The sequence below is a fragment of the Micropterus salmoides genome, unplaced genomic scaffold (genome assembly GCF_014851395.1).
Source record: "Micropterus salmoides isolate LMB-PRFRI ecotype aquatic unplaced genomic scaffold, ASM1485139v1 Ms_hic_scaffold_23, whole genome shotgun sequence".
Classification (NCBI taxonomy): domain Eukaryota; kingdom Metazoa; phylum Chordata; class Actinopteri; order Centrarchiformes; family Centrarchidae; genus Micropterus; species Micropterus salmoides.
In genome coordinates, this window is record NW_024041484.1 from 19,698,471 (window position 1) to 19,718,944 (window position 20,474).

The window sequence follows — 20,474 nt, forward strand, 5'->3', positions numbered from 1 at the left end:
AGGTGAGTGCAAATGTTTAACAGCTAAAAACAGAGATAATTGCTAGCTACATTAGCATATGCTGATTAGCTAACAGTTAGCAATAATTTTCTCAAAGATAAACAAACTTTGAAAACACAGCAGGCTCTTTCACTTACAAATTTCAAAGAGATTTTAAACTTTATTTACTAAGATGGAAGAAAAACCACAATGTTGCAAAGCTTTGGTTAGCTAAACTTTCCACTCTCCAAGCCAAATATGGCAGCTGGAAGCGACCAGACTGTTTACAAAAAGCGACATACTGGTACTCTTGGTATCCTTATAGCTTGTCAGTTATTGCTAACATGTTCTTTTTACTAACAAGCAAAACAAATAAAATTGTAATTTCATTTCACTGTTTATTAACAAAAACCTATCAACTAAATAAGTTTTTGTGCAGGAGATGGTATATATCTTATTCAAGTCTGAGTAAGACAGGAACTCAGGAACTATATTTCCCAACATTTTAAGTGCATTCTTTTGCAGAAATACAGAGTATCTAGAATCTTATACAGAGGCTACTAGAGTATGTAAAATAAAAATCTACATAGTCCTCTTTAACTCCAAGCATATGTTAACAACTAAGGTGTGGTGTCCAAAGAGCTTATTGGTGAATTGTGATTCATTGGTTTCTTGGGATTTCAGGGTTATAAATTAATTTTATTTTCCCCTTTACAAATAACTTGTTTACAGTGTTTAACAAATACACTTGGCATGTGGAAGCGCGCAAAAGAAAATGTTGCTTGCCGTTTTTCGCTTGTAACATTGACACCTACCAGTTTGGAAACACTGGATCCTCAACATGCAAAGTTTTACTCCACGGTTCAAACCAGTTAATATCCTTTCCCGCCACACCCCAGAATTCCTCCGGGTTGTCCCTCGCTGTGGCGAAGGCTCGGGCATACGCCGTGTCGGATACATAGTTCCTGCAGCACTGCAGGGCATAACACTTGTTAAAGTCTGCAGGAGTATGCGAACCTGCTGCAGATACGCCACGTTGTTGTGCAGCTGAAACAGTAAACAGTTTCTTCCCGAGTGTCCTCTTGTGCTGAAGAGGGGCGCAGTGGTTCAGGCGCATTATGTGTTTAATGTGGAAGTGCATTACGGCCGTATATAATCGGTGGGCTACACGCGTTTCCCCTTTTCACGATGTTTTGCTGGCTCCAACAATGCTGCGTTTCATTAGTAGTTTCACTTCCTCTCCCTAAATCCTTGGAATTACGTAACAGCATACGTCGCATGGAGGCCACTTGGAGAGCAGAGAGACAGTGAGCGGGGGAGGAGCGGTGGATTTAAATGTAGCAGCACCTGCCCATGTACTTTCCATCCAAACTATTATGGATCAACAGACCGCCATTTGTAGGCTTAGGGCTACTCTGCTTTATACAAATCATCAAAAATATCTGCAGGCTCATTTCATTGCAGCAAAGGCGTCTTCTATATAGCCTGTAACTGCAATATTTTGGCACTTTGTAATTAGCTGCATCGTTTCTGTTTTTGATCTTATTTAGGATATCTTGCAAAACAGCAATTTTTCCATGTGTTTACAGATCATTTTGAAATCACACTCTGAACAATAAGTAAATAGTAACTGCAATTAGTTATGACATTTTCAGTAAAATATCAAGCTATCAATGATTTAAGACACTATCTGCTAACTAGAAGAAGTTTTATGTAGCCTGCATTACTCCCACCTAAACCAGCATAACAGCAGTGCATTGTGGCTGATGTTTACCTCCAGTGACCATTGTTGTCAACTTGCTGCCTTTGCCCTCCAAGGGTCAATCTCACCAAATTCATTTCAGTTTTTCAGACAAATAAAAGGACACTTGATGACAAGTGAGGGCAAGTGCCAGCTGGAAGTTAATGAGGGCACAAAACGCAGCCAGTAATCCTCACCCCCTCAAGGAATACTGGATGTAGATGATACAGGAGGAGTCTTGAGCCACAGTCAGAGATGTTAGACAACACATGGGAAAATTCACATAAATGCCACTTCAAGTTGGAACACCAACTCAGAAAGTCTCTGAAAATGTTGGTACACGACTTGCTGAGTTGACATCATATTACGTAGAAACATGGCGGACAGTGCATATACATTTTTGCTCATATGTAATTTGTAATATGGTATTAGGTTGTAATTCTTAGTTGCTGTCAGAGGCATTATTAGCTTTACCCCGATAACAAGTCAGGTAAAGCAGTATTTGAGTGGTTGTAGGTAATGTAGTCTACTTCTGCAGCAACAAATCTGGGACAAAATCCCTAATATAAAGCTTCAAATGTTTTTGAATAGAGTACTTGGATAGCAACATCACATACATAACAACCCATCAGCCATCAGGCCATGTTGTTTTTCCACATTATGTAAAGCTCATGAACGCACAAAAATCAGAATGATTCTCTGGAAATGAGAACATCCAAGGAGTACATGGATGCAGCAATATTGCACAGAAACATAACGGACAGAATTAAATGTAAAATAAAAAAAATGCTATAAAATTTAAATTTTGGTTCTGCATAAAACCTGAAATCAAAATCATAGTTTGTAGCCCCACATAATAATAGCTATTTAGCCTATGGCATCTCTTTTTTCATACACAACAAGTAGAAATTGTTTCTATTTACTTGTGAACTAATTGAGGCTCTTTTTATCACTAATCTTTGTTTACTAGCAGCAGCATTAAACATTCAGGGTCCTCAGGGTGGCATCAATAAACCCTTCTCCTAGAATGCAAATACCTCTGCTTAAACTGATCAGGGAATGCATTTAAGGGCTTGTTTGAGGATATTTGCAAGCATAATTAGGTGTGTTGTATGAAGTCAAATTGAAAACAAAATGCCTCAGTCTCTTGTTAAGCTGAGTCACATGTTCTGGTCTCATCACAACGGCAGCTTGTACAATCCTGTCGCGCCACACGGGCCGCAGCAGCTCTGGGTTCTCTCACATGGTGTTGCATACATTTCTTTCGTCACTGTCATCATCCAAGCTGCTGGTAAATACACATAGTCCAGCTGACCCCTGTGGATGTGACCCTTGCACGAGGGTGTCCCTGGTTGAGTAACTCATCCATTTGATACTTGAGGTCATCTGTTTCTATTTATACATGCAGAGCATGGTTCTAGAAGCAGTATGCAATTTCCAGGAAACCCTTTGTATTATGTCGCAACTACTAGGTTCATTGCATTTCTCAGCAAACGTGGATTTAAATGAAATTTAAATGTTGTTGGTTTACAGTGGTTTGCAGGGTAAAAAACAGTGAATGCTTTGCCCCAAGTGACACACAAAAGATGCCATTATATTATATCACAATGTGTGCATTTTCCATATTCTGAATAATTGATGAAGGTCTTCTTAAATCCATCACATCCCATTCTTATCCTGTGGCATGTTTTTTTACCTAATACTGATTCAAATGTCATCACGTTTCATCAGAGCATGTATGGAAGATTTTAAAACACAAATGTGTACTATGATGCGCAAATGCATAAAAAGGAAGTCACAAATGTAACATGACCTGCAAATTGACAGGAAATGATCCGCAAATGTGCAAAAACTGTTTTGTGTGTAAAAAACAGATCCGCAAATGTGTAAATAACACTTTGTATGTGAAATTAAAGTATGTGTGTACAGAGTAAATTGTACATATTTGCTAATTGCACTGTATTTTTGTGGATATGATTGTACACAACACAAATGTAAAAATACATGTTTTGGGTAGTGAGATATTTGTGCATATTTTTTTTTACAGATCTCCGCAGTACACATTGGACAAAATTCCACAAATGTGTAAAAAGGAAGTTACAAATGTAACATGACCCACAAATTGACAGAAAGCAATCTGCAAATGTGCAAAAAGTGTTTTGTGTGTAGAAGTCACTCTGTATTTTTGTGGATACCCATCACAAATGTAAAATACATATTTGTAGATAGTGAAATATTTGCGCAGCATGGCAGAATATGTATCATTCTTACACTCTCCGGCACCGGACGTGCACAGAGAGAGCAATACTAATGCCTGCTTGCAAAGGCTAATCAGACCTAAACCAGAGTCCAAGATGGCTCATTATGGCTCCTCCATCTTGCCCTCTTCTCTGATTTTATGTGATGAGTGTGAATCTTTTGATGCAAAAATCAGTCAGTTGCCCTTCAGAAACATTTAGAGGCAAATTACTGTTTATCTACAAATGATTAATCTGCAAGTAGTGTTTTTTCCCACACAGTGTCTGAAGATGGATTTATAATCAAATTAGATTGAAGATAATGATTGCCGTTTAACATTTTGAATGGGTTTTAGACGCAGCAGTTGGCACAGAGACTTGTGAATGATTAGTCAACATTATTCATAGTTTAAAAAAATTTAAACATCATTTCAGATTATTAGAAATATGTTTTTATTGTGAAACACATGCATATCAACAAAATAGAATTCCTATAAGTGGATATGACACCTCTTTTCAGAATTTAACAATCAAAGAACCACAACACATGGAAAGAAAAGGGCAAAACAAACAAACTCATCAATTGACAAGAAAAAGTACACACCATGGAGCTTATATGTTTGGTAGTGGATCTAATGTATTGACCCCCACTCTCCCAAAAATCCTTGTCTTGGCAGTGCCGAGAGGTGCTGAAGACCATATTGCATTGTCATCATCAACATCTGTCCCTTCCATAGAGGAGAACATCTAGTCTGTCTTTATGGATGTGTCGGATTCTCTCCAATTGGAGGGTGTCAGTCAGTGTTGTAATCCATCATTTAAAAGTTGGTACATGATTCTTCTTCCAGAACAAGAGATTGTGTTTCTTTGCAGAGAGGAGAAGATGGGATAAATCCATACAGATTGTTACAGCAGAGTGAATTTGTCTCCAGAGTTGCCTAAACGTATATTAGTGATGTAAGTCCAGGTTAAAGACATTATCATTGTTGATTATTCCCTTATTTAATGCCAGTCAAAGCAGCAGAAGATAAAAAGAGGTTGACAAGAAAGATTTTTAATCCAATATAAATTTAAGATGTGTAGGAAGGGCTGAAGCTCAATAGAAAACGAGGTCTTAATATTTTTTACTGTCAGCCTATGAGCACCTAATATGCCAAATAAAACAGCAGCAGAGCTGCATCAATTCATTTTCTCATTTTATGCTGTGTAATAATGTGACAAGACGGACAATATACCACTATTAGGTTTTTATCTCAAATGAAATGAGATTACATCACTCAGGAACTGGTGGGTGCACCAAGTGAACTAGTATTCAATGTCATTACTTTTATGTCTTTGTATTATTTCCATTTGACAAAGAGAATGGGTGCTGTTTCCCCGAAGGGGGTATTAGTATCCTAATAGAAGAAAGTTGTTTTAGAGATTAAAATCCCATGGCAAAAGCATATGTGAAAATCAGTGTTGCAGGTTCTCCATTTTGTAAACATCAAGGTGCCCTTGAGCATGACAAATAATCCTAAAGTGGCTCCAGATGCAAACAATAAAAGTCTTAAGATGTGAGAGAATATCCTCATGGAGCTACTTCCCATAGTTGTTTCTTGTTGTGTCAACTTGCCTTGTTAGAAAACAAATAGTGTTTTTAAGATGTCAGTCAGTATACTTTCCACATGTTTACATGATGATCTCCTTTCATTACATGTCAGCAGCTGTCTGCGGTAGCTTGGTAATAAAGAGCAGAGCAGCTCTAAGAAAGCAGCCTGTCACATCATGCAGGAAAAAACTTAACACAGACCAGGACATTTTCCTCTATTATTTCCCAGTGTGACAAACTACTGTATATAGATCACATGTTTCTTTACACGTACAGTACTCACAAGAGAAGGTTATCAATCTTTACATCTTACTCTCGGCAAGAAAGCAAATAAACATATTTCTGAAAATGTTTTATTCCCTTAATGACACTACCTGGTGAATTTATTTTGCACAAGTACTAATAGGGGTTGGGGCCAAAAAACGCTGACAATGACTATGATTATGAAGGGCAAACACACTTGTCTGTATTTGTCCTGTCTACAAGGCCTCTTGCATCTCCTTCTGTGGGAATGGAGACCTTTCAGAAATCTATTCACTTGCAGTTAAAGGGCTTTAATAGAACTGCAGTGTAATCCCACCTCTTAAAAAAGCAGAACTGTATTCCAGCCCATATGGATGGGAGCCTTTAATCTCTCTGTGCCCTCTTTCTGTGCGCTCTCTAAGCCCTCACCCTCTCCACACCACCACTCACCACCAGTTAGCATCTGCATGCAGCTGGGTGGGACCGTGGGTGGCTGGAATTCACCAGTACATATGGACTGTGTGGTTTAGTTACAGTTTCAGTCAAAAGCAGGGCAGATTAGGAAGAAAGAATATTCCCTGAAATGCTAAAAGATGATGAAAATTTACCCAACTGAAATCAGCAACGGAACATCGATACTACATTTTAAAATTATTAATAAAAAATTCATTCTTGAATTTCATCCATAGCAGCCAATTTGAAGTGAAGTCAACTGATTTTTTTCACACAAGCAAGATACATTAGATTAAAATGAAATCAAATTCAAATGAAGCCTAAATACTGGTGCTTACCTCAGGTGTGTATTCGTGTTTACAGCTTTTGTCACAGTTAAGTCATGGTTTGTGAGCCACGTGTCACGTCATGCTGCCTTAACATTCTGCCCCTAACTAAGGATTTGCTACATGTTTTTGTTGAGCACTGCTTCTGTCAAGTGGAATGACATGTCTGTGTATGAGATATGCCTCAGCAGCAGGCACCATTAGGCAGCAGATCTACAGTAAATGAAGAGAGTCAGTGGTTTGGCTCCGTTCTGTGGTAGCACATAAACATGAGGATTAATCCTTAAGCCCTCCAACAAAGGTTCACTACCATCATTCAGTCCTTATCAAGCTGCATGCAGTGCGTGTACCCAAGAGACGAGATAACGGGTAGCATGGCTCCGTGGCTCACAATAAACCTTAATGACAAGGGTTGAAATCAACTGATCTCTGAAGTGCAATGGATGAATGGATCGTACATGGCTAAGTAGTTACTCATGCAAGCACAGAAACTCACATGTACATGATTCAGAGATTCAGCAGGCAAACCACTGGTTGACCTCTGAATGGTGAAGCCACATATTGGAGGAGTATTTAAAATAATGACTGATGCCTGACTTTTTTATTTAGTCAGTGATAATTTACTGTTCATTAGTTACTTAGAGAGAACTACTATCCTGAATGCTGCTCTGATTTATGAGATGCACTGTGGCTAAAAATATGTGGTCCCCATATCCAAATATTTTTTTGTGCTTTTGGTCTGGGACTGTTTTTCATTTGTTGGGCTATAGGCCTCTTAATTCCAATTAAGGGAACTCTTAATCCCACATCATAGAGTAAGGGGAACTCAGAAACGGCTATATTGCTTATGGAGATAAAATTCTCATGCCAAGTTCTTGTTAACTTTTACAGAGGAGCAATAGAAAGCCTCTTGACTAGAAACAACACACACTGGCATGGCATGTTCACAGCCCACAACAGGAGGATGATTACGAGGGTGATTAAAACCCCTCAGAAGATCATTGGTACCCATCTACCGCGCATCAGCGGTATTAGTGAGGTTAGGTGCTGCAGAGCCCAAAGGATACTAAAAAATAGCACCCACCTAGCGACAACCTGTTCACTCTGCTGACGTCTGGCAAGAGATACAGAAGTATCTGCTGTCATACCACTATACTAAAGAGCCGTTTCTTCCCCTAGGCTGCGAGACTCCTCAGTTAATCCTCAGCACTGCACCAGTGTAAATTGATTATTTATTGACCCATCTACTGTATATAAATTTTTAGTTTGTTTGTTTGTTTTTGTGAGTAGCATAAAGGGAACTTCAACTTAATCACATTATACAACTTACAGCTCACAACTGTTGTGAAATGATAAATAAAATCTACCTTGTACCTTGTATGGGGCAGGTCCTCTCCTGTTTCTAAGCCCTCCTGCACAAAGGGAGGTCCATAATAAAATGTTTTTTGCCAGTTCCCTTAACCTTGTCCAAGTCCGCCAGGTGTAAACCAGGTCGTTCAAGGTGGAAAAAAGGCAACCACTGAGTCAGACCCTATCACCCAACATCAGTGACCGACCTCACTAATGCTCTTGCGGCTTAATGGGAGAAATTTCCTGCAGCAAGGTGCCAAAATCTTATGGGACGCTTGAAACCAGAAGAGTGGTAGCAGAATATGGTTTTGTGATGCTTGGAGGTCCGCAATCCTCATTTGGGTGTCCACATACTTTTGGCTATGTCCTATCCTGAGCAGATTTGTGCCTTTTTATCATTTATTTATTTTATAGCAGTTGATTCTCATCTACTCAACTCAATATCATCACCTTTAACATCATTTTAATCTAACTGGCAAACATCTGTTAACTTTATTAAAACTGCGAAACATTTCCACTGCAAATTACATTTTTCAAGAAAATGTTCAATAAATTAATAATGTTTCATAGAGATGAGGGTTGATTAATCCCCTTTCCAGCCACTCCCAACCTCTCTCTCTCTCTCTCTCTCTCTCTTCCTCTGTGATGCTGCAGATCCTGTAGTCTCTCCAGTCTCCAGTAAACAGCAGTCATGGCGACAGTGGTCCAACCGCTCTCTCTGGATCGAGGTAAGGCGCTCGGAGCTTTGCAATTTGTGCTTGTCTTAACAATGTTTTTTCACGTTTTGAAAACTTCAGCAAGGAACTGACAACGAGTCACATTTCCTACAGCTTGTTTTAAGGAGTCGTTATTTTAAGACAATGTGAGCTCGCGCTATTCTAAATAAAAGCGTCCAGGGAGCCTGTCCGTTCTCGGAGTGCATTTTGCAGAATGGTGGGCTTATTTCCTCTGTTAAATTATTCGGGTCTTCATGGGCACATCCATTCATTCACCATCAGTTATTTGACAAATGGCCACACTTTACACCGCTGCGTTTCGTTTATTCCCATCTATATTATGTAACGACCTCGGTAATATTATCCCGTTACAGCTCGGTTTCTGTTCTTCATCTGTAAACAAAAAGCCCGAGCTAGTGAAGCGCTTTGGTATGGAAATCTACTTTGTTAGAGAGGAGACAACTTTTGTATTTGAATTGGGCAGGTGCAGACGGGCAGGTTGGTGGTGCCCTCATACGAATATGAACAGGACGCAGTTGTTGTATTTTGTGGACTTGTTGGAATACAGTGTGCAGGCAAATTGCAATTAAAGGCTAATGATATGTTGTTATGGGATTGCCCAGCCAGTTTTGCTGATGCACCACAGGTAGGCTAGTGTTTACTAGCATATGCAATTGTAGTGAGTTAAACATATATTTGTACATCCCCTGCCCTCATGAATATGGTAGTAATAATGCCTCCAGGATGACTTTTTTTGCATAATTAGCATTTGTTTCATTCCTCTCCACTGGGAGATTTTATACAGATTTGAGCACAAAAAACCATACAGGCTTGAGAAGCACAGACTCACTTTAAATCCCTATACTTTCTAGTTTAAAGTGTTATGTTAGATTACAACTGAAAAATTCCCAGTCTTATATTCAGACCAAATGCATAGCCGCTGGTAAAATGTAACAGTGCACGCGCCTTGCATAGGAAATGGATGCTACCAAATGCAGAGAAAGAATACACCGTAGCTATTTCCTCTGTGCCATGTATAAATACACATTATCTGGTGGAGCAAAATGATTATTCAGGAATTAATCTGACTGGTTTCACTTGTTATGTGGAATCTAAGCAATTATCCACAATTGATCATTTTATGTTATAAGGAATTAGACTTTTGTCCATTTCCTCAACTGCAATTTGTTCTTCACTAAAATGCTTGTGGGCAGTTTTACTTTACTGATGCACAATCTGCTCAGTGCAGAAGTGCTATACCATGCAGAGTTAATGAAATTAGTCTAAGATTGTACCAGATAAACAATACAACCCACACTATTCCAACCCACCAATCATTCTATAGAATTATAAGGGGCTTAGCTGTAGTGATAGACAAGCTTTTAAACAATGAGACTAAAATAAAGTCTTACATCTTGGTAAAATGTCAGCATTCAGCCTCATCTGATCTTAGTAATTCACTGGGACAGTGATTCAGACATGACCTCAGCCTCGATGCAGGGGGACTGATCCATATTCACATGCTGTGACATGAATAGGACCAGTCAGCAGCTGGCAGATGTAATGGCACAGGCAGTAGTAGTCCTGATTTCACACAGGAGCTGTCAGAGAGAGAGGCAACATTGCATGCTCTCTATTTTCAGCTGCTGCCACTTTCGAGAAAACACTATAATTGCTAATGAAAAGGTAGTCTCCTCTCGTGTTGGGAGTAGGCTTTAGCTCTTGAGTTTCTGAGTGTGTCAAACACACGCAGGGAGGAAACCGACTTGGCTGGTTGGGTCACAGCAGGATGAAAAGATATTACATCACTGGTCTTCCTGTTATTGTTGGAGGGAATGACTGTGTCAAGATATCAGCACCAGCACCCAATCAAAAACAATAGATTTGAACCTCCTAGAATGATTTCTAAATCTAGTCTACATATTCTGTAGAGTTGGCATTTAACTACAAATAGGAAAGTCCCAGAGATCACAGCCTTTCTGAAATGAAAGAGTGAGAGCAGAGATCACCATGGTTGCATCTCAGTTGCTGTTGGTTAGGGAATTTTGTCAGAAATAGAGAATATAAATAGAGAATGAGTGACACTAGTTTTTGTATGAGCACCTTTTGCAAAGAACAAAACAAAACACTAAAGTCAGTGCTTTACGCTAAATGCTAATGCTAGCATGCAAGATGCTCTCAATGAACATGTTGATGTTTAGCAGGTATAACGTTCATCATGTTTACCATCTTAGTTTAGTGTGTTAGCATGCTAACATTTTCTAATTAGTACTAAGCTCAAAATTATTTTTCAATATGACTTGAAAGACTCTAGAACAACGCTGCTAGTATGCCTACAAACACCAATTTGATTTAAAAACATTAGCCACACTAAAGGAGAACTGACTCTACTGTGATTGAAGTACAGTGTATAAAAGTAAACTGCACTGTCAAACATTTACTGCACTTATTATCAGTCTTTTATGTTCAAACATTTACATTATCTACAGTACTTCTGCTTGAGCTTGTGACTTACTCCATTTTCCAGAATGACCTTTGATAACACCTGCAAACTTGTTGCACTAAGCCGTTTGTTATACAGATAGAAAGAGAGAGAGACTGGTTATGAAGTGCATTAAAGCTGAGGAGGGCAACTATGGAGAACTAGCAAGAGACAGCTAGAAGCTAGAAGTATGCAAATGAAAAAAACCCACCCCCTTCCTTGAGGCCTCCCTCCAAAGCCACTCCCTCAGAACACATTTTCATGCACTGAGTGCACACAGGCAGAGTGTGGCAGGCAGGTAGGTAGCCAGTCATTTCATTTGGTCCAAATAATATGTATAGAGAATTTCAACACATTTCACTTCTGAAATAAAGTGCATATTGCTCTAAAGGATATATTTTCAATTTAAGAAAAGGTGGGTTGGGCTCCTTACACATAATGCAATATCTTGTAGCTGCATCACATTCTGGTCTGTACTGGCTGCTTTTTCTGTTGAGAAAGTCGTTTCTCTACGGAGTATTCCTCCCTGTGAGGCTGTAGAACATCACTTCAAAATGGCAACTCTAGAAAGAAGCCCTTACTCCTTCAAGTATGACTCATTTTGGTTTTTTTTCACTGTGTAGCAAGGCTTGGTTAGTTAAACTATTTGTGTACAGTTTATAGCCTCCTGTCTTACTAGACTGAATGGAATAACTGCAGCAATCTCCTGTCCTTGTTTTCCCTCTGAGCGATCACGGTGAGTTCACTGATTTGAGGCCAGACCTTATTCCCATCACATGCTTTCAGTCACTCCTGCGATTTGAAGGATTAGAGGGCTGCTGACAAGATGACGTCACTCATAGCTGGTTATATCTCTACCCACCTCCTTTTAGTACTGAAATAAAGTTTCTTAGAATAATTGTCTTGGAGGAACACTGTCGAGTAATTAGGGAGGATATAGAAGACAATAAGAGCAATGTTTTCTGTCTCTGCTCACCACAGGGTCCTGCAGGAGCCATTAGCCCTCAAGGAGTCATTTATTTGTCGTGCTTCGAGTGGCTCATCGCAGTAGGGCAAATTAGAGCTAATTCTCTTGACATGGGGACAGGACTTGTTTGGTAAAACTGTATTGTCCCATTTTACTCGTTCAGTGTGATTATTTCTGTTTTTATGGTTGAAATTAGCAGCAGGGTTGCCAATGGCATCAAGGACACCTGGGTCAAAGTGGTGGTGGCAGATGGCAAGGCCTTTTCAGGACATTTTATTCTGGCATGCATGGCGTCCAGACATCTCAGAGTACAAAGGTAGGAGTGGAATCAGAGAAAGGTCACTTAAGCCTTAAGTGAGAATTGGAAAAAAGGTTTCAGAGCTTTATTCACTACATGGTGTAATGAGCTCAGCATCTGATGTGGACGTGCTTATTGACATCACTGCAGTTTTGTCAAAATGACACTTTTAAGTACTGAAAATGAATTATACTCAGTTCTGCCACTATTATAAATTGACTAATTATACCAGAAAACTGGAGCGCTGCCCAGTGCGAACACATCCCCACAACAATGTTGTGGAGGCTTGTCGAGCGTTGAAGCCTTCATTACGTGTCACTGTGGCTTTGTTCAGCTCTGTGCCTTTTCTCTAATCAGTGAATGATGAGGATGACCTTTTTTAGTCACAGCCTGATGTTAAAAGAGCTCAGGGAAATGAGTTACCAGAGTTTGGTGCCACACAAACAATGTCAGCTACAGTAATTTACACCACATTTCTTTTTTGAATTGTATTTTATTCTTGTAAAACAGATTGAAAACACAAAACTTTTGTATGTGTGATGAGGTAAGCATAGTTCTGTGTGTGATTAAAAAAGATATTGTACTTCATTATGGTTGTTAAAGCTAATATTGAGAGATTTTTGTTCAATAAGTGACCTCTTATGTAAGAAAGCCTTTCCACAGCCAGCAGAGAGAGGGAGAGACAGGTTATAAAACACAACATCCTGTAACAACGCTAGATTAGAAAAAGTGTGTTTATGCCAGTGTAAACGGAGAAATATGTATTTTGTTGAAAATATGTCTCACTGTTGTTAAAATTAAGATCTGGAAGTGGTTGAACTTTAGCTGTTCGAGAGATTTACACCACAATATGATTTCCCTTATTATGTTTCCCTTAATATATTCATATGTATATTATATTATATATAAATATATATATTATATTATTATATTCAAACTGTGTAGCTACATTGCAAGTGTCTTGATCATGTTTGGTCAGATTTTTCACATGAAAAAATCCAGTGCCAGACAACTGAATAGCTCAATAAATGTTGTGTTCATGTGTTTTATTATAGATTGTTCTAATATCCTATTTGAACACGCATAAAACATGCAGCTTCATCTTTTGTTCCTACTACTCTGCTTTCACTTGCTGTTGTCTTTGTGAGGTGAAAACGTTAAGTAGTAGTTTAATAGAAAGCCAAGTTGTTGAGATCCGTTTACAGTGAATGTTTTGTTAGCTCATTTGTTTCCCATAACTCCCATCAGTGTTGTAATTCTGCCTTCAAAATGATAACATAAGGTCATATTTTGTGTTTGGCATTCAAGTGGCTAAAGTCTGTTGCCAGGCGACCAACAACAATTGAAGAGACCAAGAGGCCTCTGGCCCTTCACACATTCATTCAAGAACTTGCATTTTGATGTGAAAAAGAAAAGGAATATTGCATTAAACTTCTTGCAAAAGGAAACATTCGCTTTATGTTTGTATTTTAATTCTGTTTGAAGAATTAGAACCCCTTGAACTCACGACTGTGAGAGCAGAAAAGTGTAGGGAAGAGTGCAGTCAAATCTGTTGGGCATAGGTATTTGAAAAAAGCACTGGTTTTAGGGACGATGCTACATTTAACATTGGTTTTTGGAGGTTCAGTAATGATAATATTGTGATTCCGTCATCAACACACAATGGAAACTTTGTTTAGGAAAAGTGTTAGTGAAGTCTTGACAGCCACGTAATTAAAAAGCTGGCATTAATCTTAGCTATTTTAATCATTAAGTATCACTAATGAGAATGCCCTCAACCTAAGCATAGCAGAGGAAAATTAACTGCTGACAGGATCTCTGCTTGTGTCATCACTCTGCTTAATATGGCAGCACTGCATTAGATTACACTGTAACTATATTTTAATGTAGCGTGCTCACAAGATATTTTGACTGGTGTCACAGAAATGTCAAAATATGCTCTAATTACAACTCATGATTTTTCGATACCTTTGTGGGTGGGTGGGTGTTTGTGAGCTTTCTCTGACAAATGATGAGAGAGAAAGATACTTTTGTACACTTGTGTCACCAGTAATTGAACAAAAAAATTCTATTCCTTAAAAATAATCTGTCAAACTATACAGTGACCTACTTGCATGCAGTCTGTTTGCTTCTGAGATACCCTAAATTACAACTTGCAGTTGTGAAATTAGAGGTTGAGCATAAAGTTTTCACTGAGGCGGATGTAAAAACTTGTGCAGATGTTGCACACATCTGGACCCACTAAATCCCCTAGAGCACAAAACGGTGTGTCTCTGTGTGGAGATCAAAGTCAATACAGTTCAATAAAGCACTTGAGGAACTTGATTTTCCTCCACTGCATTTTCAATGAAACCGTGATTAGGTCAGGATTACTGTGAAGCTAGTGCTGGCAGACGTGTTCAAATATTTTACTTATGTAGCAGCTCAGTAAGACAGATAAAAGATTCAAATCCACAGCTCAGGCAAACAGGTAGGGTGAAGTCTACTCCATCTACAGTCAAAGCAGGGGTTGGTAGCATGTATGCAGTCAGGACAAAAAGGGCAAGGCAAGTCCAAAAAGACAGGCAAAGTGACGTAACAAGACTGGCAGGCAGGAACGAGAAGGCAGGAATGCTGCAAACTGATTTACACACAGTCTGGTCTGGTGAGGAAGTGAGAGACAAGGGCAGGTTTATATACTAAGGGGTTGATGAGCATATGGGAACAGCTGCGCAGCTAGATGTGGCAGTCAGGTGATGATGAGAGGCGAGACACCAACTGCTGGGCAGGGAGGGAACAGAAGAGAATTGGCAGAGCTAAAAAGAGAGGAAATATTGCATTTACATTCATCAGGTGGCAACAGACACGACTCCAAATGAATGCTAACTGCATGCTAAGATGTTGGCCATATGAACTTAATCATAGTATTTCCTTTTTGTGTTCATAGCTTATTCCTGCTGCTGCCAAGTGGCCAAAACATCTATGCAAGTTTCAATGCAATTAGGGCTGGGCAACACAATCAATATTATGATGTTAACATATTAGTTAACATATTTTCTATATGACACTATGGCAATTGTATAAAAAGTAGTATAGTATAGTAGTAAGAATAAGTGGCATTAAATTAAAGTTTTTCTGTAGTAGTACGTTGAATACAGTGTTTATTCCACCACTGGTGAAGTCAATAGTAATGCATGACTAAAACTTCTGCTTAAAGTTACATACTGTAAGTGGCAAATCCAGCGTTGTTCATGCATGTTGTTACTGCAGAGTTGGTAAGTCATGAGCAGGATCCCTTTTCCTGTACTACCCTCCAGCTGAAGTTATTCATAGACTGTGCATATAACAGGCACATCATGTGGGTGTTGAGCACATACTTTGTGTTATCTTCAGCTATGCTTCATTTTCAGATATACTTCATCTTTTGGACTCTTTTCTGAGCTGAAGGTGTAACACGAAATGAGTAAAGTCTTTCACCATGATTATGTCAGTGTTATCAGAGTGCACATGGTCGTCCAGGTGCTTTTTTCCCTCTCTCTCTCTCTCACTGCTAGACTATTAAGTAATGTAATATGTCATTCCACTGCACATCTAATTAGGAAATCATTATCCTATCGTTATCCTGTCCCATTAATGTGACGTAACAGTGATCCCCAGCAGTCATCTCAGCCACTTTGTCATGGAATACAATCACCCTTCAATGCCTCTTCCCCTGAGTTTTTACACTCCTCTGATCAGCCACACATCTCATCTAAAGTCCCACTTTTACATCAAGCATGCAGAGCAATGGGTATTGAAGTGCACTCACAGGACATTTTTGCTTGAATCTCTTGAGTTGCAGGGCAAAACTGAAGATATAAACAAAAGGGAGAGACATTTTTTAACTATATTATGTGCTAGAAATAATCCAGCAGCCCTGTGCCAGTTTATCAGACCTGTTTTCATGCTACACTAAGCCCGCCTTGATTTGTTTACACATTTTCTCACAACAGTATCCCCCGTGTGAATGAAAAACAGCCTGACAGCGAAGCAGAAAATCTTCACAGACATATTTTCTCTGTGAGATTAGATATCACTGGAAGCAGTAACGGGAAAATGTGCCAATATAGTGTCAGCAGACATGTCATTACCTCTGAGCTGCTCAGTGTGAACCAGAGAAATATGTGATTACCACTTATTACTACTCATTTTTGTATGGACACCTGCAATTACATTGTCATATAATCACATTTTCTGTGGCCCTGTGCTGTTACATTGGAATAAAACAACAAAGGGACATTGACAGGAGTAGGCTTACATTACAGTTATTACAATATAACTCTCAGTGTGGGTAACATCACAACATTTAATTAAATTTAAAATGTACAGCTCCTCTGTTTGATGCTGACCTTATGACATTTAAAACCCAAATTCAAATTAGAAAGATTATCTCAGGAAATGGCCAGGCATCACTTCTGATCAGCGAGATGAAAGTACCTCCAAAAATCTCTGTAATATCAATCTTTGAAGTAGAGCTCCAAACGCCTCGTCAAAGTACTTGATGTGGAAAAAGAAAATGGTGCTAATGACCATGTGAAAGCAAATAACTGCAGAGAGTAAAAATATCTTTCCTGGATGGCCCTTGACCTCTGTTTAATGAGAAAGAAATGCTCATAAACCTACTAGACAGATGCCCTTGCTGCTTGGAAATGTACCAGCTCATTACAATCTATTCAGAATAAGGATTTTTTGAGAGTTTTTTTAAGAGTAAAAAACTGACTCATTCACCTTGTTAGAAAATACTAATGTGGCATACTTAGCAGAATATCAGCTCTTTAGAAGCCCATATGGTGGATTTCTTTTTCAGATGACAATAGTTAGCTATAACTGATACTTTATACTAACAATGTCTTAACAGTGTTAAAATGCTCATAGTGACAAACTAACAACAAATTACAAACCAATTCTGCAGTTCCCCTGTAATTGATAGGGAGTTCCAGCTTATTGTTTCGGTCTAAGGTCCATAAATATTTACTCACCACTCTCTGTCATTTTCACCTGCAAAAGGATTTCTGTGAAAAAGCTCTAAAATCCCACTGTACACTACCCACTCCGCACCAAACAGCAGATGGACACACTTAGGGACAAGCATTTAGTAAGTAAAGAGCCCTTTATTTCCCTCAGGAGTTGTTTGAGACCACAGTGGAGACCAAAAACAGAGCTAAGAGTTAATATTGGACTGATTTGCAAGGTGGCCAAATATTAACTCCAAATGATTGCTGTGGAAGTTCTGAGTTTCACCTGAAGTTCACCACTTCAACTTTAAAGGTGATGCCCCCTGTGGCTAAAAAAACAATAATTGCAGATTTAAGTCAATCAGTGAATAGACACGTGGTATAACATGGACATAGATATATATTTTATATAATTGAAAGTCAGTTCAAACAAATTAAAATGAAACAAAACACTTTATTAGCAGTTAGATCTAGTGTTGGTCGATGTTTGGTCTTACTTAAATGTTTGTTTATTGAAATTACAAAAAACATGTTTCACATAACTTATCTAACAATGTAGATAGTTTTACTTATTATTATTTACTGAGATTTTGAGGTACCTTCTCTGAGAGTTCTGCTTCCAGCTGCACTACTGAAGAAATAGTTCCTATAACAACTCTTGACAACAAGGTCTGTGAATCATTCAGAGTAACTGGGACACTGTTTCGGGAAGGAGATGTTGCTGTTAAGTGTTTTAAATGTCATTAGCAAAGATGTGCGTAGCATGAAAAAAATCCATTTGCCTCCATTTTTTTATGCTAGAGGCAAAAATCTCAAAACCTCAGGACTTAAAAAAGCCAAAACTATCTATATGGCAAAGATTCCGTGAGAGGTAAGTGAATGTTTGTAATTTGGGTAAACCCACCATGTAAACGGCTGCCAACACAGGAAAAATGCATTGTACAACCTGCACAGGGCACACCTATGGTCATGCAACACCTCCATAAAGCATAGCTTCAACTCAGCTGACCCTCAGACTTGGTAGACGAAATTAAAAGCAAGTTTACTAGAGGCATGCAAAGGTCAGCAACAGGTTAGCTGTGAAAGCAGACAACTAAGTAAGTACAAAGTGCATAAACAAGCTGTCAGAGTGTCCAAAAAGACAGGCAGGGGTCAAAACAGGTCAGACAGAAAAGGCTTGAACATATTTACTAGGATGGCATAACAATCTGGCTATAGGAGTAGATGGAAATGGGCAGGTATGTGTAGGAGGAGGGTAACTCACTGTTTGTGAAATCTCCCCAGAAAAGTAATTGCCCAATTATAGTCAAGCAAAATCAGGCACATCACACCTGTCAGCTTTTGATTTCCCTACACGATGAATCAGTATGCATGGGGCTGTAGTAAGAGTTAAGTGTAAGGAATAATTTAAACAGTGTGTTTTCCCTTTTCTGCTCCAATGTAAGCTGCATGTTCGACTAACTAGCTAAAACTGATTGCCTTCCGTGGGAGCGCACGCAGTACGTTGTTGTATCACCCAGTCTCTTTACGTCTGCAGCGGCTTTTATCTGGATCAAACAGACATAACGGTAGGCCTATGTCTAATATTCTTGTTTAAATTTGGAAAACAGACTGTAGCCTATCATTAACATGACTTACTGCTGAGTTATATATAAAATAAAGACATGATCTCTTTTGCAGTTATCCTTATGACTACATTATTTAACTTGCTGTGTACCAACCAATCTAGTCCTTTTTACCTCTTAAAATATCTTTAAATGGCTAAAACAATACATAAAATGCAGTATTCTACTTGCCAGAGAGTGATTGCAGCTTCTACTTATTGACTGAAAGGTAGTTTCTGCCTCAAAATGACTTGATTTCATTCAGAAGAGTTATATTTGACAGAATATAAAACTGAAATTGTCCAACTTTTTCATTTTTCATTTCATTTCATGTAAAAACATTATATTTTTTAATGACATACTGACAACCAAACCAAAATGATTTCATTTCAGAAATCTGGTCACCTTAATGTTAGTGGAAGTTTACATTAAACCAAACCAACGTTACGAGTTACGTTTGCTAAACACATAGTCCCCATAACAAAAGCTGTATCTCTTTAAATGAAACAAGTGTGAGACAAGGTTATTATAGTTTGGATTTTTCATTAGTTTTTATTTTTATTTCGTTTTGACTTTTTGTTTTCAATTTCAGTTTAGTATTAATTAGTTTTTAATGTGGGTTTGCTAGTTTAGCTTAGTTTTTATTAGTTGTAGTGTTAGTTTTAGTCTTTGTCCCTGCAGGATGCCAAGCTCAGTTCAGTTTAGTTCAGTCTAGTTTATTTTTTTTTATTTTTATTTTTTTAAAAACATTAAAATACAAGTACAATCATTAGAAATACTGCAGATTTGTGAAAAGGGACACCATTTTTAAGCTATCTGAAGCTTTTACATTGGGGCCCAAACACTGAGCAAATATATATAATTCAAGTACAAGCAAGTTTATCCCACATGCAGGATGAGCACAGGATGTGACCATCAGAACAGAACAAAACAAAACAAAGAAAAGAAAACCACCAAGACAGTGACTCACTACCTGCAACCCAAACTAAACAAAACATAACTCTGTACAGTTGTTGCATTCATATTATTTTGTACACATGTATGTATAAAAGATAATAGAAAACATGTTCAAATCACCAACTACGCAGCCGATCCCTACCTGGGTCTCCCCGACTAAGTTAGCCTACCCCTAAGGTTACATGGGGCTCTCCTCATAGCAGCGGTCCCCACCTACAAGGTCCTATGAAATAAATAAATAAATGAAAACTAAGGACATTTACCCTTTCATTTTAGCTTATTTTAGTTAGTTTTGCAAACCTACAATCCAGTTTTAGTTAGTTGTCGTTTTTTGTAAAGCCTCGTTTTTTTATTTTATTTCAGTAACGATAATGTTTTTCGCATCTAGTTTTCGTCATTTCGTTCGTCTTTGTTAACGATAATAATCTTGGTGTGAGCCAGCCAAACAGGTTTATGTTAGAAAGAAGGTCCGACTTTTGGAGCTAACATTAGCTTAAAGAGCTAGCCTGCTACAGCATATAAAATCTCTTAGCAACAGTTGTCATTTTAGCTGGCAA

The 20,474-nt window shown here is 38.5% G+C and overlaps 2 protein-coding genes across 3 annotated transcripts in view; one reads left to right on the forward strand and one right to left on the reverse strand.

The window, feature by feature from the left end:
* The window catches only part of acss3 (acyl-CoA synthetase short chain family member 3), a 35,931-nt gene extending 34,690 nt beyond the window's left edge, over positions 1 to 1,241 (reverse strand). Inside the window, exon 1 of the mRNA XM_038738544.1 lies at positions 795 to 1,241. Coding sequence (XP_038594472.1) covers positions 795 to 1,120 — 326 coding nt within the window. The 5' untranslated portion in view covers positions 1,121 to 1,241. The remainder of the gene's footprint in view (positions 1 to 794) is intronic.
* Positions 1,242 to 8,548: 7,307 nt separating this feature from the next.
* The window catches only part of lin7a (lin-7 homolog A (C. elegans)), a 38,556-nt gene continuing 26,630 nt past the window's right edge, over positions 8,549 to 20,474 (forward strand). The window contains exon 1 of one of the 2 annotated variants that reach the window (XM_038738864.1): positions 8,549 to 8,648. In XM_038738864.1, coding sequence (XP_038594792.1) covers positions 8,612 to 8,648 — 37 coding nt within the window. In that variant the 5' untranslated portion in view covers positions 8,549 to 8,611. The remainder of the gene's footprint in view (positions 8,649 to 20,474) is intronic. The other variant, XM_038738865.1, reaches the window with a different exon arrangement.